The 25,752-nt window shown below is 46.7% G+C and overlaps 2 protein-coding genes across 6 annotated transcripts in view; one reads left to right on the forward strand and one right to left on the reverse strand.

The window, feature by feature from the left end:
• ARHGAP9 (Rho GTPase activating protein 9) overlaps window positions 1–3,812 on the reverse strand; it is a 9,972-nt gene extending 6,160 nt beyond the window's left edge. For both annotated transcript variants that reach the window (XM_010839329.1, XM_010839328.1), the window contains exons 1-8: window positions 3,253–3,812; window positions 2,759–2,982; window positions 1,422–1,646; window positions 1,118–1,231; window positions 814–915; window positions 521–582; window positions 307–397; window positions 25–120 (exon numbers count right to left, since the gene is read on the reverse strand). In XM_010839329.1, coding sequence (XP_010837631.1) covers window positions 25–120; window positions 307–397; window positions 521–582; window positions 814–915; window positions 1,118–1,231; window positions 1,422–1,646; window positions 2,759–2,982; window positions 3,253–3,583 — 1,245 coding nt within the window. In that variant the 5' untranslated portion in view covers window positions 3,584–3,812. The remainder of the gene's footprint in view (window positions 1–24; window positions 121–306; window positions 398–520; window positions 583–813; window positions 916–1,117; window positions 1,232–1,421; window positions 1,647–2,758; window positions 2,983–3,252) is intronic.
• Window positions 766–25,752, forward strand: part of MARS (methionyl-tRNA synthetase) — a 27,348-nt gene continuing 2,361 nt past the window's right edge. For 2 of the 4 annotated variants that reach the window (XM_010839326.1, XM_010839324.1), the window contains exons 1-16: window positions 802–889; window positions 9,260–9,522; window positions 10,518–10,608; window positions 10,754–10,832; window positions 10,911–11,045; window positions 11,390–11,465; window positions 11,708–11,880; window positions 12,050–12,156; window positions 15,909–16,025; window positions 16,165–16,368; window positions 17,094–17,295; window positions 19,402–19,476; window positions 23,756–23,926; window positions 24,099–24,194; window positions 24,555–24,672; window positions 25,031–25,244. In XM_010839326.1, coding sequence (XP_010837628.1) covers window positions 9,414–9,522; window positions 10,518–10,608; window positions 10,754–10,832; window positions 10,911–11,045; window positions 11,390–11,465; window positions 11,708–11,880; window positions 12,050–12,156; window positions 15,909–16,025; window positions 16,165–16,368; window positions 17,094–17,295; window positions 19,402–19,476; window positions 23,756–23,926; window positions 24,099–24,194; window positions 24,555–24,672; window positions 25,031–25,244 — 1,967 coding nt within the window. In that variant the 5' untranslated portion in view covers window positions 802–889; window positions 9,260–9,413. Of the gene's footprint in view, window positions 904–9,259; window positions 9,523–10,517; window positions 10,609–10,753; window positions 10,833–10,910; window positions 11,046–11,389; window positions 11,466–11,707; window positions 11,881–12,049; window positions 12,157–15,908; window positions 16,026–16,164; window positions 16,369–17,093; window positions 17,296–19,401; window positions 19,477–23,755; window positions 23,927–24,098; window positions 24,195–24,554; window positions 24,673–25,030; window positions 25,245–25,752 lie in introns of all 4 variants that reach the window. The other 2 variants (XM_010839325.1, XM_010839327.1) reach the window with 2 other exon arrangements.

Raw genomic sequence — 25,752 nt, forward strand, 5'->3', positions numbered from 1 at the left:
GAAAATGAGAGGGCGGGCACTCACGTGCAGGACGTGGCGGCGGCTGGACAGGTGGCGGCCGTGGGCCAGGGCCGCCCCCCGCAGGTCCACGCTGCTCTCGGGCCGGCTACCGGCTGGTCCCTGGCAACGAGGGGGGAAACTGAGGCCAGGGCGCTGCTCGCCTCACTGCCTCCCTCACCCGGAGGCCTGCGAGGACTGGTGACCTCGCCCGCCCCACCTCCGCCCCCGCAGCTGGCCTAAGGTGAGTAGAAAGGGTGCCAGAACCCCTCCAGCTCTCCCCCCGCTGCGCCCCTCCCTCACACTCACCCAGGCAGTGGCGGGGGCGGTCGGCGGCGGTTCTCGGTAGAACACCAGGCTGTTACCCGCTAATACCACCCAAGAGGGGCCCCAGTTCTTCCTGCAGGGGCGGTGGTAATAGAGCAAAGGTCATTGAGAGTCACATAGAGGAGGGCCTCTCCCAACCCTCCGCGCTACCCGCGAACCCTCCAGCCGCAGCCCGGGCTGTGTTCCCAGTTCTCACCGGAGCTTGCGCCCGCCCTGGGCGATCTTGGTCATATTGAGCAGGCCCGACTTTTCCACCTCCTGGGAAGTGGCAGGAAGGGCCTCAATAAGTCACCCAGCGCCCCCACAGTCACCATGGCTCTCCCCCAGGGGATCTCCCAGGAGTGAGATCCTTTAAGGTTTGACCGGATGGGTGCTCGGTGAGAGAGTACCCAGAGATCACTCAGAAAGAGGAAGGCCTTTCTGCAGGAGCAAGAACTGGGGGCTGGGGCAGGGAGGATCTTGGCGTTCACAAGGAAAACAGAGACTTACGTGAGGGTCATCTAGGACCGTCGGCAGAGGCCGAGGGCACTGCAAAGATGAAGGCTTGCCAGGGTCCAGCTGGGAGGTGCGTCTACAGAGGTAGGGTGAACCCTGAGGGAGGGGATTGGAGAAACAGGTGGGGAAACCTTTAACTAAGGAGTCCCTGGCTGTATGGGGAAGAGGGATGCGGATGTGGGTGTGAGGCAGGGGGTTGCTGGGGTAATGTCTCCAGTAAAGAGAATATCTCAAGTAAAAGAGAAAGTCGAAAAAGATGGCTTTTCTGAATGTGATCAGGAGGAGGAAGGGATCTCACCTGGGAGTCGAAAAGCTCTGATGTCTTGGGACCAGATTCTTCGTCCTTTGCCTGAGGCTGCAGGATACCATTGTCCCTATTCAACGTCTGTGTCCCCTCCATGGAGCTGGGGTTCTGGAGGGAGGGAAAGGTAAAACTGCACCCATCGAAACGCCATCTCTGTTGGCTCTCAAAGCCCTTCTCACAATTTTTTGATTCTTCTGATCTTCCGAGAGTCCCAGTGAGAAAACATGCTACTTTGGGGATCAGGAGGGAAAAGGAGGAGACTCAAGGGACAAGGGACAAGCAGGAGGGAAGGTCTCACCGTCTCTCGGGTTCGAGTGTGGCGTGGGGGCTTCCAGGATTTACAGCCAGTCAGTGAATTTATGTAGAAGCAGCGTCCAGAGTTGGGGTCCAAGTGCTGCTCCCAGGCGTCCAGCCTCTGCAGTGGGGGGCACGAGGGGCTTGAGGGCGGGGACCGGGGACAGCGGCGAAGGTCCACCAGGTTGCAGTACACAGGGGCCTTTGACATGAGGGTCTGGGGTCTTGCCTGCAAGGAAAGGGGGAAGAAAGGTTGTTATTCTGCTGGGCCCCTCCCCAATCTCCTCTCTAACCACCCCCTCCTCTCTCCACCACTATATGCTCACCACCAGCTCCTGTCTGGGTTGACCCAGGTACTGAGGAGGAAACCCTAGTCCCCAGTGGTTTTTTTTTTTTTTTTTTCTTGCGTTTTTTTTTTTTTTCTTTGACTCCCTCCCTCACAGTCTGCTTTTCTCCTCACTTCCTGTTGCCAACTTCCCTCCTCCCCCACCCCACCCCCACCGGAGGACCTCAGGAAAGGGGAACAGGCTTTTCTCAAGTGTGGAGGGAGGGGCAGCGTCCCACCCTCATGTCCTCCAGAGTATAAGGAGATGGAGAGGGGTCAGAGAGCCCTGCTAGCTAGCAAAGTATGAGAGAGGAGGGGCCATTTTTCACCCACTAGTAAGTAAGAGAGAGGTGAAGAGCCAAATCTTCAGGAAGATCAAAGGAGTTACATCTCTAGAAAAAGAAGTTACATCTCTAGAGGAAACTTGCTAGTAACCTGAGCTAGCATGACAGAACACAGCAAAAAAAAAAAAAAAAAAACCAAAAAAAAACCCTGCACTGGGCCAGGAGTCAGGAGGCTGAGACAAGGAGAGCAAAGCTGAGCAGGCCTTTCAGTCCCTCTATCATTTTGTAGTTTCCACATAGCCTCAGGATCTTTGCTACTTGCTGTCCCAGAGCTAGAATTCCATCTCTCATCTCGTTTATTTCAGGGCTGTTTCTTTCTCCTTATTCAGATTCAACTCGGTTATTTCCTCAGAGATGCCTCCCTAGACCAGTCATACTTCACCACATTTAGCTTCTTGGTAGCAATGGCACCCCACTCCAGTACTCTTGCCTGGAAAATCCCATGGACAGAGGAGCCTGCTAGGCTGCAGTCCATGAGGTCGCACGGAGTCGGACACGACTGAAGCGACTTAGCAGCAGCAGCGCTTATTAGTTTCAAAGACTTTCTTATTTATATGTTCATCATCCCCATGGGAATCCCTGGAGGGCAGAGATTCTGTCTGTCCTGTTGGCCAATGTGCCTAGAACTGAGCCCAGCAGTGACAATTGCTCCAAAGAGGTGCTATGACTCACCACGTTGGCATCGGTCTCGGTCAGCAAGTTTTCCTGAGAAAGGGATCTTCCACTTGGTCCTTCCCGGAAGGGCTTCAGGAGGCTGGGCCTCAAGTTGGTAACACTGACACTTCTACACATTTTAGGGGGAAGGGGAGGAGGCTGCTCCGATGTAGCCTGGGCTCTGCCTGGGGGTTCCTGACACAGGTTCATCTCCTCCAGGGAGCCAGGAAATAACTTTGGCCCTGGAAACAGAGAAATGGAAAGAGTTGGAGGCAGGGTCCCCCCAGGGTTCTTGGCTAGGTCCCCCATCCTGAGGGCTCACAGGAAAAGAGCAAGTGGAAAATTACATGAGATCTAGGAGGCTTGAGACTAGGAAGGAGGGGCAATGGGGACACCACGGAGGGGAGAAGGAGTAGGAGTCGAGGGTCAGCAGAAGCTTGGGGGAAGGAGATCTTTCCAATAATTCCCAGAAGCCAGGGAGGTAGGAAGGCGATGGGGGAGGACCTACTCACCATGAGTCCAGAGAGATTGGCTGGGGGTGATGGTCGTTGGGCTGTGGGAAGGGCTAGATTCCTCTATCATGTAGGCAGCTGGGACAAAGACGGGGCGAGAGGTGGATGGTGCTCCCAGGCGCCTTGCTAACCACCAGTCTGAGTTGGTCTTTCGAAGCAGTAGGAACCTGTCTCCTTCAGCCAAAGACACCTGCCGGCCATCTGCCCCAGTGTAAGTAAAGGCATAGAGAGCACAGAGCTGGGATCCCCTAGAAGGGCTTCGGGACCCCAGCCCCAAGTTTCCCCAGGTGCTTGGCCACCACCAGCCTGATAGCATTGTTGTCAATACCATCACCTATGGGAAAATGGGGTGATGGAGATCCAGAAAAAGACAGGACTGACTGCTTGCAGGCAGAGAGACATGGTTCTAAGAGCAGTTTGGGGCAGAAGATAAGAACAGAAACCCTGTCATGAGAGGAGAGGGTAAGGCAGAAGACCCAAATGGGGGTCAGTAAGAGGTTTTGGGGTCTGAGAAGTCCTGGGTGATGTGTCTAATGAGGAAGTACATAAGTAAGGTGAGAGAGGATGTGGTCAGCAGGGCTGCGAGACCAGCACGGCAGGAAGTCAGAGGAGGGGGTCTAGTTGGGTGATTTTCCTCCAAGTACCTTCCGGGGCCTAACAGAAGATCTAGGGACAGGAGGAGCTGGCCCTGAATGGTGATGGGACTCTTGAGCTGAACACAGGAAGATGAAGAGAAAGAATCAGGTTTGAGATAGAACATAGGCAAAGAGTTAATGGATGACAAAGATACAAAAATTTGTGACTCTTTATTAAATTTACACAAGGACCAATATTTCCATTACTGATGGCCACAGACCTGAAGCTGTGTGCTTCCTGTCTGATTCAGAAAAACATCAAGACAGAGAAACAGAGAGCCAGAGAAATAGTAAGATCAAATTGGAGAGAAAGTGGTTAGGAGAAACACAGAGGGGTTCAGTTTGAGGAAAAGGTAAAATCAATTTAGGATGTATTTTGGGGAGCTGAGAAATACTGATATGATCCTTGGTACGTAAGTCTCTTGGGTGGGACCCTACTTTAGTGTGTGGGTTCATTAATTCATGCTCTTAACAAGGGTTGGCTGACCACCTCCTGTGTGAAAAGAACAGCGTCAGCTACTGGAGATAAGGGAAGGAGAGAGACATAGCCCTTGCCCTCTCAAAGCTTAAAGACAGATATCAACTAATGACATAATAAATGTATTAATTACAATTGAATCAGGGACTATGGACAAATAGCACAGGATGCTTTGACAGCTTATGGGGGTGGATGAAGGATTAATGTCCGTTTCTCCCTGGTTGAAGATGGGAACTGACCCCTACTGTCTATTGCCAGAACTTTAAGCCCCAGAACTTAGTGCTTCCTCCTTACCTGATCATTCCTCTTCTCCCCTTCTCTCAGTTTCTCTCCTGCAAGTCACAGGCTTGCTCTCTGGCTTTGGAGACCTGGAATAGGGAGAGCCCCACCTTCTTGGTGACATCAGAGAGCCAGGTCTCCTCCCCTGACACCTGATCTGAGGCCTGGGTTGCGAATACTGGGATTCTGCCTTGGTGATCTTCTCCTTAGTTTGCTCCACTTTCAACATGTGGAGAACCTTGCCCCTCCACTCTCCCTTCCTACTTCCAAAATAGTGACCAAGGAAATGGCTACCCACTCCAGTATTCTTGCCTGGAGAATCCCATAGACAGAGGAGCCTGGAGGGCTACAGTCCATGGGGACACAAAGACTTGGACTGAGTGACTAACACTTTTTTTCTTATTCATTTATTCATTCATCTGGTGGTTGTTAAGTGCTCAAATCTCATCCTCTTCTGCCTTCTCTCCTGCACTTTTTCATCTTTATTGACTCCTTACCATTAGTTTTTATTTGTTTAATGCATTTTAAAATTTTATTATTTATTTAATTAATTTTTGGTTGCACTGAGTCTTCATTGCTGCACTCAAGCTTTTTCAAAGTTACAGTGAGCAGGGGGTGCTCTTCGTTGCAGTGCATGGGCTCCTCATTGCAGTGGCTTCTCTTGGTGCACAGGCTCTAGGTGCATGAGCTTCAGTAGATGCAGCACTCAGTAGCTGTGGCTCCTGGCTCTAGAGCACAGGCTCAGTAGTTGTGGCACATGGGCTTAGCTGCTCTGAGGGATTTAGAATCCTCCCAGACCAGGGATCAAACCCGTCTCCCCTGCATTGGCTAACAGATTCTTATCCACTGTACTACCAGGGAAACCCTACCATTAGCTTTTAAACATATCCAAGTCTCTCCCATCTTTAGATAAACTTCCCTTCATTTACTGTACTCTCTAGTTGCTACCCTATCTCTCTCTTCCTTTTCACAGTCAAATTTCTTGAAACAGCTGCCTACACATGGAGGTCTCTATTTCCTCTCCCTCATTCCCTCACTTTTGCAAGTTCACTCCTCATAGGGTGTGGCCTGCCTCTGCAGAGACATTCTGCAGTCCTTATGTTGCTTGACATCTCAGCAACAGCCAATACAGTTGACCTTTCTCTCCTACAAACATTGCTGGTGTCCTTCTTAGCTTTTTTTTTTTTTTTTTTTTTTAGCAATTCCTTCTTTGTTGCATAAAAAAGAACTTTGCTTGTTTCTTAAACCCCAGAAGTCTGTCTAAGATCCTGTGCCCTTTGCCTTCTATATACCATTGGTGGTCTTATTCTCTCCCCAGCTCAAATGACCTCCATATGTCACTGGCACTGTATTTCCAGTCCAGATCTTTCTCTGGAGCTCCAGTCTAATCCATTGTCCACTGAAAAACTCCACTTGGGTTTTTCACAGGTACCACATAGTATGTTCTGAATTGAACTTGTCAGCTTCCTCCATAAACTTGTTTCTCTCGAAGTACCACTATTAAGTTAATTAATTAATTTTTTGGGGAGTGCCACACCAAGCGGCTTGCTGGATCTTCATCGACCAGGGATTGAACTGGGGCCATGGCAGTAAAAGCCCAGAATCCCAAAACCTAGGCTACCAGGGAACTCCCAATTTAAATTTAAATTTATAAATATTTATTGAATGCTTACTATCATACATACCAGGGCAAGAACTCTATGCTAGGCATTATCAATTAAGATGCTCTTTTTTAGCGAATTCCCTGGTGGTCCAGTGGTTAGGACTTGGCCCTTCCACTGCAGGAGGGAGGGCTTCCATCTCTGTTTGGGGAATTAAAATTCTGCATGCTGTGATGTGTAGTCAAAAGTAAAATTGTTGCCCTCTTGTTAACGATTAAAATACAGTGCGATAATCACTATGAAAGGGGAAATACTATCATCTGTTGGAGCACATTGAGGGTGTACCCAATAGCCCAGGCCAGAAATCTAGCAGCCAACCCTAACTGTCTTGATTCTTCAGCACTCATATTTAGCTGATTACTAAATCTTTGCAATCTACTTCCTTTAATCACTATAACTACTGCCTTTTTAAGCCCAGATAATATAATTTCTGAACTAGTCTCCTTGCATATAGTTCTGCTCCTCTCCAGTCCATTCCTGGCACAGTGATGCTTCCAAAACATAAAAATGCCCTGCCACTCCCCTGACTTAACCATTCAAAGGCTTCCCATTTTCCTCAGAATAAAGTCCAGATTTTACAGTATGGTTTATAGAGACTTTCTCCTATTAGCCTAGCATTTTCACACTTCCTACTACAAACTCCATATTCCAGCCACATACTAATTCCTCACATTCCTAAAATGCATTGAGGTCTCTGGTCCTTTGCGTAAGTTGTTCCTTCTGCCTGAAACACTTCCTCTCTCCACTTCCACCAATCTTTATCAGACTAATTCTTAGTCATTAGTTAGATCTCAGTTGAAAGGTCATTTGCACAAGAAAATCTCTCTTAACTCCTTAGAGTCAAGTAAGGGCCCTAACTAGGAGATCCTACAGCAAGCTTTACATTCCCTCATTATAACTTTCATGACACTTTAAGGTTATTTGACTTTTCTAACTTCCCAGAAAGTCTGTGAGCTCTGCTAAGGTAGAAGCCTATTTTGTGAACAACTGTATCTTCAATGCCTTATATAGCTCAAAGTAACCTCTCTGTAGGATAGTAAGTTTTCCTAATCTGAAAAATGAGAATGACAGAAGCTACCTCACAGTCTGTAATTTAAAAAATAACAATTATTTTCTTAGAACCCATGATTTTATGGGGCAGAGGCTTGGGCAAGGCTCCGCTGGGTGATTCTTCTGTCCCATGTAGTGTTGACTAGGATCACTTGGTGGTATTCAGCAATCAGATAGATGGTGTGGTCTGGAAAGCTTCACTCACATACCTGACACCTTGATGAGGATGGATGGAATGCTGGGATCAGCTGGCACTGTCAACCAGCATGTCAACATGACACCACTCCTGCATGGCAATCTCAGAGTAGTAAGACTTCTTACATGGCAGTTCAATGCTATCAGAGTGTGCCAAGAGGCCTGGGCAGAAGCTGCAAGACTTCTTATGGCTTAGCTTCAAAAGGCCCAGAACCACCACAGAGTGTTTTGAAAATTAAAAATGTGGGTTTTTTTCCATTTAAAAAAATTAGTTCTTTTTGAGAAATATATATTAATTAATTTAATTAATTAATTTAAATTAATAAAATTAAATTAATTAAATTAATTTTAAAGGGATTCAAAGATGATTAAGAAGGTCCCTTTCTCAATTACTGATACGTGCTTCCTAGAATAGAATATACTTATTGCCCCTGGTGGCTCAGTGGTAGAGTCCACCTGACAATGTAGGAGACATGAATTCCAACCCTGGGTTGGAAAGATCTCCTGGAGAAGGAACTGACAACCCATTCCAGTATTTTGACTGAGAAATGCCATGGACAGAGGAGTCTGGCAGCCTACAGTCTGTGGGGTCACAAAAGAGTTGGACATCACTTAGCGACTAAACAATTGCCCAACTCTTAGCCTTCATAGTCCCTTCAATCTACTTTTCTATACGAAACCTCCCTTCCCTTTAATGAGATTGCCAGTCTGCATATGGATTCAGACTAGTATTAAATCAATATTTAATAGTCACGTTCTCTTTTGTTAATAAGACATCTAAATTAATTTTTAATTGTCACTAACGTTAAGTTGGAGAAGGCAATGGCACCCCACTCCAGTACTGTTGCCCAGAAAATCCCATGGATGGAGGAGCCTGGTAGGCTGCAGTCCATGGGGTCGCACGACTGAAGCGACTTAGCAGCAGCAGCAACGTTAAGCTCGGAGAAGGCAATGGCACCCCACTCCAGTACTAAGAGTCAGACACGACTGAGCGACTTCACTTTCACTTTCCACTTTCATGCATTGGAGAAGGAAATGGCAACCCACTCCAGTGTTCCTGCCTGGAGAATCCCAGGGTTGGCGGAGCCTTTCGGGCTGCCGTCTCTGGGGTCGCACAGAGTTGGACACGACTGAAGCGACTTAGCAGCAGCAACGTTAAGTTAGTGTCCCTAACGTAAGTAATTCAGACACGACTGAGTGACTAAGCACATAGTGAAGTCGCTCAGTCGTGTCCGACTCTTTGCGACCCCGTGGAGTGTAGCCTACCAGGCTTCTCCGTCCATGGGATTCTCCAGGCAAGAATACTGGAGTGGGTTACCATTTCCTTCTCCAGGGGATCTTCCCTACCTAGGGATCGAACCCGGGTCTCCCGCATTGGAGGCAGACGCTTTAACTTCTGAGCCACCAGGGAAGCCCTAAGCACACAGCACAACATTAAGTTTATCATAACTCTCAACTCTAGAACTCTGATTCTTATGGACTCGAATCTAGAGTAAGCCATTGCGAGTTGCCTCTGTCATGACAGCGCCACTTCAGCAAGAAAGTGGGGCCCTCGGTTTCCGTCACCGGCTTCTGGCTGCTTTAGAGGATTAAAGTGCGCTGGGCCCTACACGTTAAGGTCTTCTCCGGTCCTCCCATCAATAATGTGTCGCTCTGGCACCGCATCTAAGGCCTCTCCATCTCTATGACACTCCTTTCCTGTTTTCTAGTGTTGCATGATGGGAGAAACAGTCAGCTTTCCGGGAGCCAGGCCAGGGGGACGGCTTCATTCGGGACTCCATTTCCCGGCGTGCCTCGCGGCGGTCGGTCCGCCCTCTGGCGGGAGACCGGTTCCGGTTGCATCAGCGTGGGGTCCACGGCGAAATGAGGTTGTTCGTGAGTGAGGGCGCTCCGGGGAGTCTGCCTGTGCTGGCCGCGGCCGGGAGGGCCCAGGGCAGAGCGGAGCTGCTCATCAGCACTGTAGGCCCAGAAGGTAGTCGAGCTGGCGCTGGTGGGCGGTGGATGAGACGGGCGGGACTGGAACACGCAGACAACGACCCCACAGTTGTCTTCGCCAACATTCCAGGCCCCAACACCACGCACTCCCGTCAATTTCCTCCCACGTTATCCTTCAGCACCCCATACCTTCTTCCCTCCCAGTGACATCTTTCATCAGTCACTTCCCTTAATTAGCCTCAGTGTACCCTTCTCTAATTTCTGGTCTCCCCTCCTTCCTCTCTCAGGACCTTGTCTCACTCCGGTGAACCTCCTTCCCCTCTCCAACCTCCCATACCTACTAGGTACCCTCCCCACACGTCATTCATATGATAACCCCCAGGTTTTCTTAGGAAACCCTACTTTTCTCTCCTAAACACACAGACACACATGCTCCCTTCGGTTTACCTCTTCTCATTCCCAGCTATCTGTTTGTGTGACTCCTAAGCGGTTCTCTTGTCAGTTCTCCCAGGGTAGCTCAGATCATTTTCAGATATTCTTGTGCTCAGTCTCTCAGTTGTGTCCGGCTCTTTGTGACCCTATGGATTGTAGCCCGCCAGGCTCCTCTGTCCATGGGATTTTGTAGTCAAGGATACTGGGGTGGGGGCCATTTCCTTCTCCTGACGCAGGGATCGAACTCGTGTCTCCTGCATTGGCATGTGGATTCTTTAGCACTGAGCCACCTGGGAAAACATCAGATATCCTGGTTATCTTCAGCTGTTCCAGTTCTTGGCTGCAGCACTACCCCAGTACCACCACATCCTCTCTGCAGTCCCCATCTGTTTCAGCTGAACACCTGCTTGTCTCTCCAGCTCATTCTGGACCCACCCCCTTTCAGAGGTCTTATCCTGGACCCTCTCCTGGTGACTGCCCATCTCCCCCACACCCCCCTCTGCCCTCCTAGTACCCCCCCCACGACTGTGAAGATGTCCTTTTAAGTTGACATAGTATTTCTTGTCTCTCTTTTTCACCCATCTTCCTCCCCTGTGTCAGAGTGTGTGGTCCCATTCCTGACCCGGCCTAAGGTCCCTGTCTTGCAGCTGGATAGTGGCAACTACCTCTTCTCCACCAGTGCAATCTGTCGGTCAGTATTGGTCCTTGATGCAGGGAGGTGGCTAAATAAAATCGGGTTACTGTCCTCTGTGTGGCCTTATTTACAACTGGCGTGAGAAATGAACTCGACCAACGAGCCCCTTTAATTCTCCCTCTGTTGCTCTCTCCCTGGGTAGATACTTCTTTCTGTTATCTGGCTGGGAGCAAGATGACCTCACCAACCAGTGGCTGGAATGGGAAGCAACCGAGCTGCAGGTGGGACTGAGATGTGGGGGTTGGCAGGCAGATTGTTGCTCTGCACGGCCGTCCTGACCCGTGTCTCCTGTGTTTCAGCCAGCTTTGTCCGCTGCCCTGTACTATTTAGTGGTCCAAGGGAAGAAGGGAGAAGATGTTCTTGGCCCAGTTCGGAGAGCCCTGACGCATATTGACCACAGCTTGAGTCGTCGGAGCTGTCCGTTCCTGGCTGGGGTGAGTTGGGCCTTGAAATCAGGGTTGGGAAAAGCTGTATGGTATAAGAATTAAGGAGGAAGACTGTATTCAAAGTTCAACCCCTCCCCCCTCAACTGCCCCTTACTGGCAGTGTAACCTTTAAAACTCATAACCTCTTTAATGTTCATTGTTTCTCGTCTTTGAAGTGGGAGTGATGTTAGTACCCTTCTCAGTGGGTTATTGTGAGAATTGAGATAATTTAAAATGCTTAACACAGTGCTTGATACTTAATAAGTGTTTAGGAAATGTACAGTATTATTATATCCATGGGAAGAAACTGAGTGTCTCACCTGTGTACTTTTTCTTTTTGTTTCTCAACAAAGGAGACAGAATCTCTAGCTGATATTGTTTTGTGGGGAGCGCTCTACCCGTTACTCCAAGACCCATCCTATCTCCCTGGTGAGAACTGTGCATATCACTTCCCCACCAGCCTGAGGAACTTGGTGTGGGGGTTACAGAGTGGGCAGTAGACTATTGAGGACCTATTCTTAGCTGTAACTTGACAGGGCAACTATAGCAGAAAGACAGCTGAGGGAATTGGGAAAGGCAGCTAGAGAAACTTCATAAAGAAGGGGAGGAGGTCCCCTTCCAGCTACCGATTCTAGGTCTTGTTGATTGTTTCCTTTCTCCCATGCCCACAGAGGAGCTGGGTGCCCTGCACAGCTGGTTCCAGACACTGAGTTCTCAGGAGCCATGTCAGCGAGCTGCAGAGACTGTGCTGAAGCAGCAGGGTGTCCTGGCCCTCCGGCCCTACCTCCAGAAGCAGCCCCAGCCCAGCTCCCTTGAGGGCAGGCTTGTCAGCAATGAGCCTGAGGTTTGGAACAAAGAAGAGGGGTACCCACACAGCCGCAGTGCCTGAGGTGGCGGGGGTGGCTTGGAGAGAGAGTTTGAGCACAGCTGTTAACTATGTCAGTTCTTGGAGAGAATTTCCTTACTCTGTGTGCCCTTCTTACCTGGTGAGGGATACTGTCCACTCTTCATAGGAGGAGGAACTGGCTACTCTGTCTGAGGAGGAGATTGCCGTGGCTGTAGCTGCTTGGGAGAAGGGCCTGGAAAGCTTGCCCCCTCTTCGGCCGCAGCAGAATCCAGTGTGAGTAGGCACAGACTGAGTGGGGCTTGGTTTCTTATGTGGAAATTGTTGATAGAGCCAGTTCCTGCCTGTTTAATCCCCATCGCTGACCTTTCTGTAATTCTCTATCCTCTTAATCTCTTGGCTAATATTTTGGACATACTGTCCCTCAGTTCCCCCCCACACCTGTGTTTTCAGTTACTTTCTGCCTACTGATTGTACCTTAGTCTGTTTTTCGCGTTGAGATCGTTGTTCTGAGCTTTAGACATCTGTCAGACTACCTCCTTGATTCTCCACCTCCACTGGCATTGCAAACTCATCATGTCCAAAACCAAATCTCTTACCTTCCCTGCCAGCTTCTCTTTCTCCTTTAGTCATTTGTCTTAGTGAATGACTCCCACCTTCCACCTAAAGATCCAGGCCAGAAATCTTGGTGTCATCTATCTGTACCATTTTCTCATCTTTCCCTGTATCATTTACTCCATTACCAGGTCATTGATTCTAACTCCTAAGGAGTCCTTGTATCCATCCCTTCTCCCTGTCCTCACTGCTGCTAACCTGGAGTGGGGCCTTGCCATCTCTTACCTTCTCCTTCCCTGCTGTCCTGTGCTCCATATTGTCACCAGATGGCTGCTTAAAACTGCTGATATTATCATCTCATCCTCCTTTTCAGAATTCTACAGATGGTTTCTTTGTGTACTTCACCTGGTCTTTCATGATCTTGCTCCTGCCTGCATGCTTAGCATCATGTTTTATCACTCTTCTGATAGCTAAGATAATATTCACACACATAGTGGGAATTTCCTGGCTGGGTCCAGTGGTTAAGACTGGTGCTTTGACTGGTGAAGGCTTGGGTTCAATCCATGGTCAGGGAGCTGTGTGGTGTGGCCAAAAAAAAAAAAGTCATACCCGTATGTAGATTTTTCCATCGAAATGAAGTATTTGTAGTTCTGAACATGTTGTTCAATAAAGATTTACGTGTCCACTCCTTGTCAGGCCCTGTGTGCTGGGAACTGGGTCTACAGAGGGGAGCAAACAGACAAGACTCTGCTGTCATGCCACTTTGAGTCTAGTGTTATAGACAGGTATTTTAAAAACTGTAAGTAGTATGAAGGAAAAAATAAGTGCTGTGAGAAAATGTCACAGGAGGTTAACTTAGAAAAAAACAACATTTGAACTAACAATTGTGGGAATTCCCTGGAAGTCCAGTGGTTAGGACTCCATGCTTTTACTGCTGAGGGCCTGGGTTCAGTCCCTGGTGGGGGAGCTAAGATACCACAAGCTGCGCAGTACAGCCAGAGAAAAAGGAGACCTAAGACTTGCCAGATGAGTAGGAGTTACTCAGGCAAGGGTAAGTCTGGGGAAAGGCTGTCTCAGATAGAGGAAGCATCTTTATAAGGAATTTCTAAAAGGCCAGTGGCTGGAGGCTGGTTAGTCAGGGGACAGCTGGGTCAGAATGAGCTTTGAGAGGAGGCAGGCTGAGATCATATACTCACACCTTGGTGTGTTTGCTCATGCTCTTCTTGGAAGGCCTGTGTCTCCCCTACCTGCTGGACAGTTGTTCAGGAGACTGGGTCTGTCATGTCCTTCTCTGTACAGCTTGAGAGTCTTAAGTGCTTCATATTCTGGCAGCTCCCGTTGTCACATTTTATGGTAATTGTCTCTACGTGTCTGTCTCCTCACTAATCTGTAAACTTATTGAAGGTTGGGACTCTCTTTTCTTTTACATGGAGTATCTTGTAGCACAGGGTCAAGTATTTGGTAGAAAATGGTAAAATTTGAATGAGTTAGTGAAAGTTCATCTTTTATTCAATCACTCATTTTGAATATTTCTGTGAGTACCTACTGAGGATTGATTTGAAGGTAATAAAGAATAGGAGGTAGACTTTCTCAGGTGTCTATACAGGCTAACTTGTTTGAATGCATACTTAGAGGAGGAGACAGCTGGTGTTAGAGCAAATGCTAGAGCAAATGCTTTTGCTTCTGATTGAAGTGCACCCCAAAAGTCTTGAATCTGGCAAATTCCCACCCATTCTTGAGAACCCAACCCAAGTAGTTCTGCCTCTGTGGAGTCTTTATTTTTGGCTGTGTTGGCTCTTCATTGCTGCGTGTGGGTTTTCTCCAGTTGTGGTTCGTGGGTTTCTCTTGTTGCTGAGCATGGGCTCTAGACACGTGGGCTTCAGTTGTTGTGGCTTACAGGCTGTAGAGTGCAGCCTCAGTAGCTGTGGTGCATGGGCTTAGTTGCTCCTTGGCATGTAGAATCTTCCTGGACCAAGGCTGGAACCCATGTCCCCTGCACTGGCAGGTGGATTCTAAACTACTGGACCACCAGGGAAGTCCCTCTGTGGAGTCTTGGGCTGGAGATGCTCAACTTCCTTTGACCTCTGTGAGCACTTTGTACCTCTGATCGCACTGATCCCAGTCAGAAGTTATGTGATAGAATGTACCCTCCTTGAGGGCAGAACCCTGGGCATACTCACCTTTATGTCTCCACTGTAGTAAGCACACACAAGATGAGAGAGACGTTACAGAGCGACACAGAAAGGAGCAGGTTGCTTAGGGGGTCAGGGTACAAGAATGACTGGGTGGAAGGCCGATTGTCAGTGAGGGAGGGTTTTCCTGAAGGAGCTTTCTAAGCTGGATTTCAGAGAAATTTATGGTATTCAGTCATGGGGAGAAAAGTCAATGAATGCAGGAGAGATTGGTGAGCACTTCCTGAAGAAATGAGCTGTAAAATGTTCCAGGAAGTAGATGGACCGTCTAACCAGATATACAGCATGCAGCTGGGAAAGAAGGGTGAGGTTAACACCTCTGTTAGTAGTTAACACTCTGGAGTCTCTCTTAGTAGATTCCGAGACTCGGTGAGCCTGCAGGGTGCCTACGGTTGAAGAACATGGTAATTGTTGGGAGTTGGCCGTTGTAAGTTAAGAATGGTTTGAAATAACATTGTAAATCAATTATACTTCAAGAAAAAATATTAAAATGAAAAAAAAGAATGATTGGAAAGATGAACCCTAGTGAGGTGTTAGTGCTGGGGAGGGTGGTGGATATAGGATGTGTTCAGCCGAGCTGTCATGGGTGACAAAGCATGGAGAGAGAAGAGCAGATTGAGTGACCTCTGGCGGCAGATTGAGTGGCATGACTAGGAATGATCCTGGGACAGTGGGGAGGAGATTATAGCTATGAAGGCAGTGGCTGGTGCCTGCTGGTTTGAGACAGGCCATGAGGAAGTGGCTGACCCATATGGGTTAGGGCGTGAAAAAGTCCTGGGATATGAGAGGACTTGGGAACGCTTGTGTGTGGGTTGATGGATTGTAAGCATTTCAGGTCCTGACTAGAGGTAATGCTAACATAGCACTTGGAAAGAAGGGGAGAGGTGTTCTTGGGTGGTGTTCAAGTCCAGGGAGTTAGTGAATGATGGTTGAAGAGAGCCTGGGGAGAGTTGTCAGTACTTGGGAGGCTGGAGCCTGAGAACCAGCTGATGGAAAGGAGCACTTAGGATTATAAAGAGGGACAGAGTTCCTTGTGGGAATGAGCCTCCTTAGGAGCAGTACACGAGGCTTGCTCGCTATGGGCAGGGCCCTGTATTCGCAGCTGGAGGGATCTCATGGCTTCCGGGGAAGTTAAGCTCCAGCAGCTTCATATGAGGAAAGACTTCGGATGGACGTGACCCTGGGCAGTAGAATAGATGCATCTGGCTGCTTCGTGCACTTTGGGTCTCTCTTGACCCTCTCATCTCCCCCTGGACTGTTCTCTTTCTTTTTCCCTACCAGGTTGCCCGTGGCTGGGGAGAGAAATGTGCTCATCACCAGCGCCCTCCCTTACGTCAACAACATCCCCCACCTTGGAAACATCATCGGCTGTGTGCTCAGTGCCGACGTCTTTGCAAGGTTCGGCCAGCTACTGGGGGAGGGCCCCAAGGAGGCAGTGCGCCCCAAGGAAATAGGCCTCAAGTGGGGAGACTGGAAGGATCCTGGGTGCAGGGAGGGAGCTGAGATGGGGCCTCATGATCACTACATTCCTTTTCAGGTACTCCCGGCTCCGTCAGTGGAACACCCTCTACCTGTGTGGGACAGATGAGTATGGTACAGCGACAGAGACCAAGGCTATGGAGGAGGGACTAACCCCACAGGAGATCTGTGACAAGTACCACGTTATCCACGCTGACATCTACCGCTGGTTTAATATTTCGTTTGACTTTTTTGGTCGGACTACCACTCCACAGCAGACCAAGTAGGTGTCCTTTGATCAATCATAAATGGAGGGGGTGGGGGGCAGTCGGAATATTGAGGGGACAGAAAGACAGAAGGAACCAAAGTTGTTGCTCCCCCTGCCCCCAAACATCTGGGTATTGTCCTGAAATGTGATGTGTCTCAGACATTATTATGGGGAGTCGTTGTGTGCAGAAGCCTGACCAGGGCTGCAGGAGCCTCTGAGGTGGGGAAGAGACAGGACTTACGCTCACAGGAAGGATCTGCCTCGCCTCTCCCGCCTCCCTTCTCTTACAGTCTTAGGACAGCCCCTCCCACTCCTGTGTGTTTATAGCAAACATTCATTCTCTTCATTCATTCTCTGTCTGATTGTCATGCCTGTAAATACTACACAGTAGGTAGGCTGCCTGAGAGTGCTGTGCAGTTTAGCAGTTGGACTGATTTAATTTTTAGGACATATCAAAGAACTAATCAGTCCTATCCTTTTGGAGATTTTTGTTAACAAAGAATACAAAACAGATAAATCTGTATTTGACCAAAGTAAATTCTAGAGTGATGAAGAAAGAGATCATGTGGGGAGTTGTGAGGGGTCTGGGCTCATCAGTAAACTCCCTACAGATGACTAGAGGGCCTCTCCCTGATTTCTTTGGCACTTGGACTGGGTGAGTTTGGGTCCTAGGTGGAGTGGCAGGAAGGAAGGGTGCATTGCTTCCTCTGACTTCCCTGGTCCCTTCCACATCTCGTCAGAATTACCCAGGACATCTTCCAGCGGCTGTTGGCCCGAGGTTTTGTGCTGCAAGATACTGTGGAGCAACTGCGGTGTGAGCACTGTGCCCGCTTCCTGGCTGACCGCTTTGTGGAGGGTGTGTGTCCCTTCTGTGGCTACGAGGAAGCCCGGGGTGACCAGTGTGACAAGTGTGGCAAGCTCATCAATGCCATTGAGCTCAAGGTAAAAGGAGGGTCTCCTGGGAGCCTAGAAGGAGAGAGTGTCTAGTTTTAAGGGACTGTCACTTAGGATGTTTTTTAAATGAAGTATAGTTGATTTATAATGTTATATAAATTTCTGCTGTACAGCAGAGTGATTCAGTTATACATATATATGCATTCTTTTTTATATTCTTTTCCATTGTGGTTTATCCCAGGACATTGAACATGGTTCCCTGTGCCATACAGTAGGACCTTATTGTCCATAGGATTTTTTTTTTTTTTTTTAATTTTTATTGTTTTGGCATGTGAGATCTTAGTTCCCTGACCAGGGATTGAACCTGTGCCCTCTGCGTTGGGAGCATCCAGTTTTAACCACCTGACTACCAAGGAAGTCCCTCCATAGGATTTTTGATTTAGCATTCAAGACCTTTCACCAGTGGCTCTTTTTACTCTAGTCTTAGCAACTGATCACTCATACTGAGCATTTACTATGTGCTTGGCATTGTGCTGGGAAATAGATAAGTTGAATTCATACTTTCCTACCTTTTCTCCTGCTTCACATCAGCTGTTCTGCGCTTGTTTAGTTCTTCCTTTCTTCCATAAATACCACCTTTCTTCTACTCCATGTTTATTCATTTGGTAGTTGTTCATTTATTCAACAAACTTTTTTGAGTCTTTACAGTAGCGTTGTCATAGTTCTGGTTATTGACATTGTAGCAATGAACAAGACAGATTTTTATCTAGTGCCAGAGAAGACCAGCACTAAAGATAGAATGTAGTTGCTGTAAGCTTCCAGGAAGATGTAACAGAGTGACTTCTGGGGGGAAGAGTTGAGCTGGGTGATTAGGGAAGTCCTCTTAGAAGGTAACATTTGAACTGAGTGTTTAACTGAAGAATGAGAAGGAGCCAGGAGGCGATAAGTGGGATGAAGAGTATTCTAAGCAGAAGGACCAGGAAATGCAAAGGCCCAAGGCAGCAGAGCAATGAAAAGGGGAATTGAAAAGACCAGTGTGGCTCACGGTGGGTGGGGGTGGAGAGGTGGTGGTGGGTTGAGATGAGGTCAAAGACGTAGGCAGTGACCAGATTTCCGGGCACAGTTAGCCCTCTTGGAGTGGAATGGCAGGCTGCTCTGTGGATAATGGGTGGGAGGGAAGCAAGGGAGAAAGCGGGGAAACCAGTTTGGAGGCCAGAGTGGCGGTAGCTCAGAAATGGAGTAATGGTAGCTTGGACTAGGTTAATAGCAGGGGGAATGAGGGGGCAGGGAAGGATTTGAGATATGTTTTGGAGGCAGACTCTGTGGAACTGGACAGACTAGAATTTGAGGTGATAGATAAGTCAAGAGAATGGAGACTTTACGTTTTTGGCTTGAGCAGCTTGGGTGGCTGGTAGCACCATCTACAGACACGGGCAAGACTACTTGAATTGCTTTCTGGTAGAGTATGGTGACGCTGTTTGGATTTGTTAAGTTGGAGATGCTTCCTTAGACATCCAGGGAGGGATGTTAGGTAGGCAGTTGATACAGGCACGTGGAGTTCGGGAGAGAGATCCTGAGAGAGTTATAATTTCTCACCTTCAAAAACCCAGATCAAAACTCACTTGCAGGCTTTCATTGACTTGCCCCACCCAACTGTTACTCCTTTAGCTGTCATACTTCATTGTTTGTACAGTCATGTCGTGTCATGCAGATAAGTATTTCTCGACATTTTGCCATGTGAAGGCCCGCGCTTGTTTTTCATGCAAGCCCGCTCTCTCTGCTTGAGCGTAACTTCCTCAAGTGTCTTCTCTTGGTCGCTCTTTTCACTCCTCACACAGCTGTAGGGCTGTCTAGCCTGGGTCTATTTAGCCTGTGCTCGAGAGAATGCATTTTTCCTGTTCTTGGGAATGAAAGGACACAGACGTGAAACTCTGTAGCAAAAGTTGTGCCCTGCAGACCTGAGTCTCCAAGCTCAGAACCGGCCCAAGTAAGTAGTTCTTACTTGGTGGGGTGTGAGAATGGGGTGAAGTGTGGTGGCAGACAGGGGACCTCATCTCTCTGTGCCTCTCTCCTCACCTGGACAGCTCCTGGCCTGTAGCCTGATTCCAACTGCCCTGCCCTGGGTCACCCCTTCTCTTGAATTTCCCTTCACAGAAGCCTCAGTGTAAAGTCTGCCGGTCGTGCCCTGTGGTGAAATCCTCTCAGCACCTGTTTCTGGACCTGCCTAAGGTGAGTGGGCCTTTCCCTCAAGCCAGTCTGCACAGCCTCTCCTGCACCCTCTGCCTCAGCGACAGGCAGAGACAAATGTATACCAAATCACGCTCCCATGTTTTTAATTTCCATTTTAAAATCACGCATGCTTAATGTAAAAAGATGTAACAGGAAAAGAGCACAGAGTGAAAGGCCAGGCCCATCTGCCAAGAGGTAGTTTTTGCTGCTCATTTTCCTCTGTAGCACTTGCATGTGAACGTTTTATTTTTATTTTTGTGATTATTATTATTTTTTAATCAATTTATTTCTGGCTGCACTGGGTCACTGCAGTCTGGCTTTCTCTGGTTGTGAATGGGAGCTACTTTCTGGTTGTGGTGTGCTGAATGAAAGTATTTTTATGCCTTTTGTCTTTTCCTTAATGTAAATTAGATCATGGCATTCATATTACTCTGCAGTCTACTTTCTTTTACTTCACAATTTGTCTTGACCAATTTTTCACTTTAGTGGATCTGTCTTTTTTTTCATTTTATTTGTTTTAAAAAGTTTTGGCCATACCCTGTGGCATGTGGGACTTTAGTTCCCTGACCAGGGATCAAACCTGCACCCCTTGCATTAGAAACTGGAGTCTTAACCACTGGACTACCAGGGAGGTTCCTATTTATTTTTTAAAAATATTTATTTGGCTGCGCTGGGTCATAGGTTTTAGTTGCACCCCACTCAGGATCTTCTGTTTTAGTTGCAGCTTGAGGGATCTAGTTCCCTGACCAGGGCCATCTGTATTGGAAGCTCAGAGTGTTAGCCACTGGACCACGAGGGAAGTCCCTTTTTTTTCCTTTTAAACTTTTATTTGGAGATGATATCAAACTTGCAGAAAGAGTTGTGGGAATAAGCATTTCCTAGAACAAAGAACCTTGTGTTCTTTACCCACAAGAACCTCATGTACCCATTACCCAGATTCACTGGCAGTTAAGATTCTGCTCCATTTGCCTTAGCATATTCTCTGTCTCATACATGTATGTATATGTACTTATAGATCCTCTTTATTCTTAAATGCTTCATTGTATGTTTTCTAAGAAAAAAGACATGTTCCTGCATAACCACAGTATGGTTAACAGCTTAAAGAAATTTAACAATAATATAGTTGTGTGATCTACCATCCATATTCCATTTTTGTCAGTTATTCCAATAATATGCTTTCTAGCATGTTTTTTCCTGTAGTGCTGAATCTGGCTCTGAATAATGTATTTAGTTTTTCTGTCCTTTAGTTTCCCTTAATCTGAAACAGTTCCTCAGCCTTTATCTTTTATGATATTAACAGTTTTTAAGAATATAGACCTTGATCCCCCTTTCAAAACAGAATATTCTTCATTTTGCATTTATTGACTGTTTTCTTCATGATTAGATTCAGATTATGCATCCTCAGTTGGAATATTGCATAGATGATACCGTGTTCTTTCCGGAGGCATGTGGTGGCCATTTCCCCCTTATCAGTGACGTAAATTTTGTTCAGTCAAGATGTTACTAGGCTTCTCCACTGTGTAATTAATATTTCACCCCTTGCAACTTAAAAGCAGTATGTGGAAATGCACATTTAAGACCATGCAAGTATCTTGATCTTCATTGAAAGGGTTCCTCTGAATTTAGCATCCGTTTATTTAACCATTTTTACCTGACCAGGTTTTTATTAAGATTTGCCAACTCTCCCACTCTCTCCACACTTACCCTTCTCCGTCATTCATTTATTTATCTACTTACCATCAGTGTTGACTCATGGATTCCAATTTTTTTCAATGGTTTATAACTGATTCCTGTCCTAAATATTGTTGATGTTCTAGTTGTTCCTTATTTGGCCAACGGGAGCCTCAGGGTGGTTTCTCTGGGCGTTTCTGAGGTCTCCTATCATTTTTAAGCACTTATTTTCTAGCATAGCAGGATATTCTAGATTCATCTTGTTCCATCCTGGGATCCAACCATTTCTCCACCAAGCTGTGGTTTGTTTTTTTTTTTTTAAATAGGGAACAGTATTAGAGGCCAAGTTTTGTGTGCTCATTGCTCCTGGATGTCTTTGGTTCTCAGCTGGTTCTCAGCTCTGTGAGCAGAAAGTTAGGCATTTTATTTTAGGTTCACACTGACATTCCATTCCAGTCCAGCCCCTTGGAGTTCTTCTTCACTTGCCCTCATCCCATATTTTTTATCTCCCTTCTTCCACACAGTAAGTACTCTGGTTTCCAGCAACATTATTTACTCATTTATTTGATCCTACAGTACACCTAAAAATAATTTCAGAATTGCTTCACCCATACTGCTACCAAAAAACCTACTAAGGTGAGTTTAGGGTTAGTTTGCAGTCCTGCTCCTTCCCCTACAACTGAGGGTATGTAATCAAATGTGTTCAACATCGTCTTGGCTCAGTTTTTTCCCCCTTTCAGTGTGATTATGTTACTGAAATAAGCCAATCATTTAGGTTCATTTGCTTCTAGTTTTTTTTTCTCTCCTCATACTTGTTTTTTGAAAATATAGAACGTTAGTATGCTTCTAAATCAAAACCCTGAGAAACCTGCCGTGCTGCAGTCTGCGAGGTCACAAAGAGTTGGATACGACTTGGCGACTGAACAACAGAATACTCAGAGAAGGGTCCTTCCCCTCCTGTCCGTGCTGCCTTGTTCTCCTGTCTCCTGTAGGCGATTGGTTTTGTTTTCTGATTTAGTCTTAGTGTGTTTATTTTTGTAAAGATAAGCTTTTATATATATATATAAAACATTTGATATATATATAAAGATGAGCAGATGAATGTATGTATACATACGTATCTATTTTTTCTTATACAAAATATAGCATACTATACATACTATTTTGCATTTTATATTTTTCACCTAACAGTATGTTCTAGAAATCATTCTGTATCAGGACTACTCCATACATGTCAGTTCATAAAGATCATTCTTACTCAGTCTTGTTTTGTTTTTGTTTTTGTTTTGGCAGCATGCAGGGACCTTAGTCCCCTGCCCAGCCGTCAAACCCGTGTTCCCTGTGGTGGAAGAGTGCAGCCCTAATCACTTGGTCACCACGGAATTCACTGTTTTTTCCTTTAAATTTTTATTTATTTATATTTTGGCTGTGGTGGGTCTCCATTGCTATGTGAGGGCTTTTTCTGGTTTTGGCAAGTGGGGGCTACTCTTCTTGTGGTGCTCAGGCTTCTCATTGCTGTTGCTTGTCTTGTTGCGGAGCACAGGCTCTAAGCCTGTGGCACACAGGCTTAGCTGCTCCACGGCATGTGGAATCTTCCCGGACCAGGGACTGAACCTGTGTCCCTTGCATTGCACGGTGTATCGTTAACCACTGGACCACCAAGGAAGCCCTGTTACTTAAACAGTTGCATAGTACTTCATTCTGTGTGGGTACCATAGTTTATTTAACCAATTTTTTGTGTTCATCATTCAGGTAGTTTCCAGTATTGTGCAGTTAAAAATACTGTCGCAGTGAATAACCTTGTGCATATGTATTTTTGTATTGTGGGAAGTCTGTCTTCAGGATAAATTCCTTAAGGGATCACTTGCTGTGTCCAGAATAAATGTGTATGTAGTTTATGGCCTGATTTTTCTCAGTAGGTATTGTTCAGTTTTACCTCCCTCCTAGTAGAGTGTGCACCTGTTTGCCACAGCCTCACCAGGACAGTGTGTTGTTAGGCTGCTAGTGCTGTGGTGTTTCTGTGGATGAATCATGTGAACCATTCCTTATGAAAGGTTTATCTTTGTTTTTCTGCTTACAAAAGCGATAAACACTTGTTTTTAAAATTTCAGAATGAAATAGATGGTGTAAAAGTGGATGTTCCCCCTAATCTCATTGAGAATAAAGTACTAAGATATATTTTTTGGGATTATGTTAATCCGTGTATTACGATTACTTATTTTTGTAATGATAGGATTATATCTTATATTACTATTTTGAAGTTTGCTTTAGTTAATCTATTTCTGAGATCTTTACATACTTTTTAAAAGCCTTAATAAGTATTTCATTGGTTGATAAACCATAGTTCTTTAAATTCTACTGAACCAAGTGAATTAGTTTTAATTTTTGGTGGGATGAGCGGTGCAGTTCTCTTATAAATACATCTATACACACTTATGTGAAAATTTCTGTTGAAAAAAATCCCAAGTAGAATTGCTATGGCAAAGTCATGAATCCTTAATTTTAATTATATATCAATAAATGACTCCAAAAAGCTTGTATGTATTTATCCTTATGCTGACCACACATGCAGCTGTCACAAACCAGCTCTGTGCTTCTCTGCTATCAGCTGGCAGCGCGGGTGGAGGAGTGGTTGGAGAAGACATTGCCTGGCAGTGACTGGACTGCCAACGCCCGGTTCATCATTCGTTCTTGGCTTCGAGATGGCCTCAAGCCCCGCTGTATAACCCGAGACCTCAAGTGGGGAACCCCTGTGCCCTTAGAAGGTTTTGAGGACAAGGTAAAAAACCCTGTGCTTTATTCAGATCTTGTATGATTCAGCTTTGGGGTTGAAACCCTGGGCGAGCAGAACAGACCACTGGTTATGCCTTGTTTCAATCTGAGACTCTGGGTCGGCAGGGGTTTCCGGTGTGCTTGCATTCAACCGTGTCCCCTCCCTCCTGGCCCTCCAGGTGTTCTATGTCTGGTTTGATGCCACCATTGGCTATCTGTCCATCACAGCCAACTACACAGACCAATGGGAGAAGTGGTGGAAGAACCCAGAACAAGTGAGTAGTTCTTGGTTAGCCTGTCCATGGGGCTTCCCAGGTAGCACAGTGGTGAAGAATTCTGCCAATGAAGGAGATGTAGGAGATGTGGGTTTGATCCCTAGGCTGGGAAGATCCCCTGGAGGAGAATATAGCAACCCATTCCAGTATTCTTGCCTGGAAAATCCCATGGACAGGGGAGCCTGGCAGGCCGTAATCCCTGGGGTCACAGAGAGTTGGACACAACCGAGCATGCACACATGTACCCACTGCCTGTGAGAAGGGTGAATGTGTAGCGGGGTGGTTAGGATTGGGTACCTGATCTTTCTTAGGCCTTTGAAGAGGCTCTGAGGAGCTCTGTCTCCCAATTATATTTCATAGGTGAACCTGTATCAGTTCATGGCCAAGGACAATGTTCCCTTCCATGGCATAGTCTTTCCTTCTTCAGCCCTAGGAGCTGAGGACAACTACACCTTGGTCAGCCACCTCATTGCTACAGGTACCCTGGGAGACTGAAGATGGGGGTGTTCCTAGGGAGTGAGGACCAAGGCAGTGCTTGGAAATTCCTGGAGAGGTGCTAGGTCTTGAGTTAGGGGTTGAGGTGAAATAGGTAACAGTTAGAACATGGACGCTCAACCCAGAAAAAGGAAACAAGGACCTGAAGAGAGCAGAAGTTCAGAGCTAAATTTTGTAATGGGTGGAAGTAAAGGGGAAAAGATCACATTGGAGAGGAATCATCTCCCAAGTTCTATGCAGGCCAGCTACTCTAGAGCTGAGGTTGAGAAAAGAAGAGTTAGTGGGTCAGGGACGAAGGACATGATTTGAACAGATGGTTGGCATTCTCCTTCTCTGTCCAGAGTATCTGAATTACGAGGATGGGAAATTCTCTAAGAGCCGGGGTGTGGGAGTGTTTGGGGACATGGCCCAGGACACAGGGATCCCTGCTGACATCTGGCGCTTCTATCTGCTGTACATTCGGCCTGAGGGGCAGGACAGTGCCTTCTCCTGGACAGACATGTTGTTCAAGAATAATTCCGAGCTGCTTAACAACCTGGGCAACTTCATCAACAGGTGGGATCTGGTGAGGGGTGAGAGGCAGCAGATAGCTGGGAGTGGCGGGGGGAGCGGCTTGTAAGGGGGGAAGTTAGTTGTGGAGATGTGATTTAGCAGAGTTCGTCACAAAGTGAATTTTTGCTAATTATTTTATTAACGTTATTAGAAGTGTGTCCTTTCCTAGTGCAAGTTCACTCGCAGGCCACTTAAAAGTTTGACCGAAAAAGGGTTTTTTTAGCACAGGGGTAGGAGATTGGAGTTTTATCACTTCAGTCTCACTTTCCATTATTAGTCCCTATCTCAGCTATTCTGCAATCTAAAGAAATAATCTCTGTGGCTACCCACCCTTTCAGATTTGGTTATTAACCACCATAATCAGGTAGGTAGTCTCAGCAAGAGGATGTATTTGTTAGATATCAGTTAATGTATATATTTCAGCTTGATCATTTCAAGTTACTGACTTCTGAAAAACAAAAGGTTACTGAAAACCTTACATGAGGGATATGTTTCCTTTATATGACGGGTA

Source organism: Bison bison, unplaced genomic scaffold (genome assembly GCF_000754665.1).
Source record: "Bison bison bison isolate TAMUID 2011002044 unplaced genomic scaffold, Bison_UMD1.0 scf7180017864115, whole genome shotgun sequence".
Lineage (NCBI taxonomy): Eukaryota > Metazoa > Chordata > Mammalia > Artiodactyla > Bovidae > Bison > Bison bison.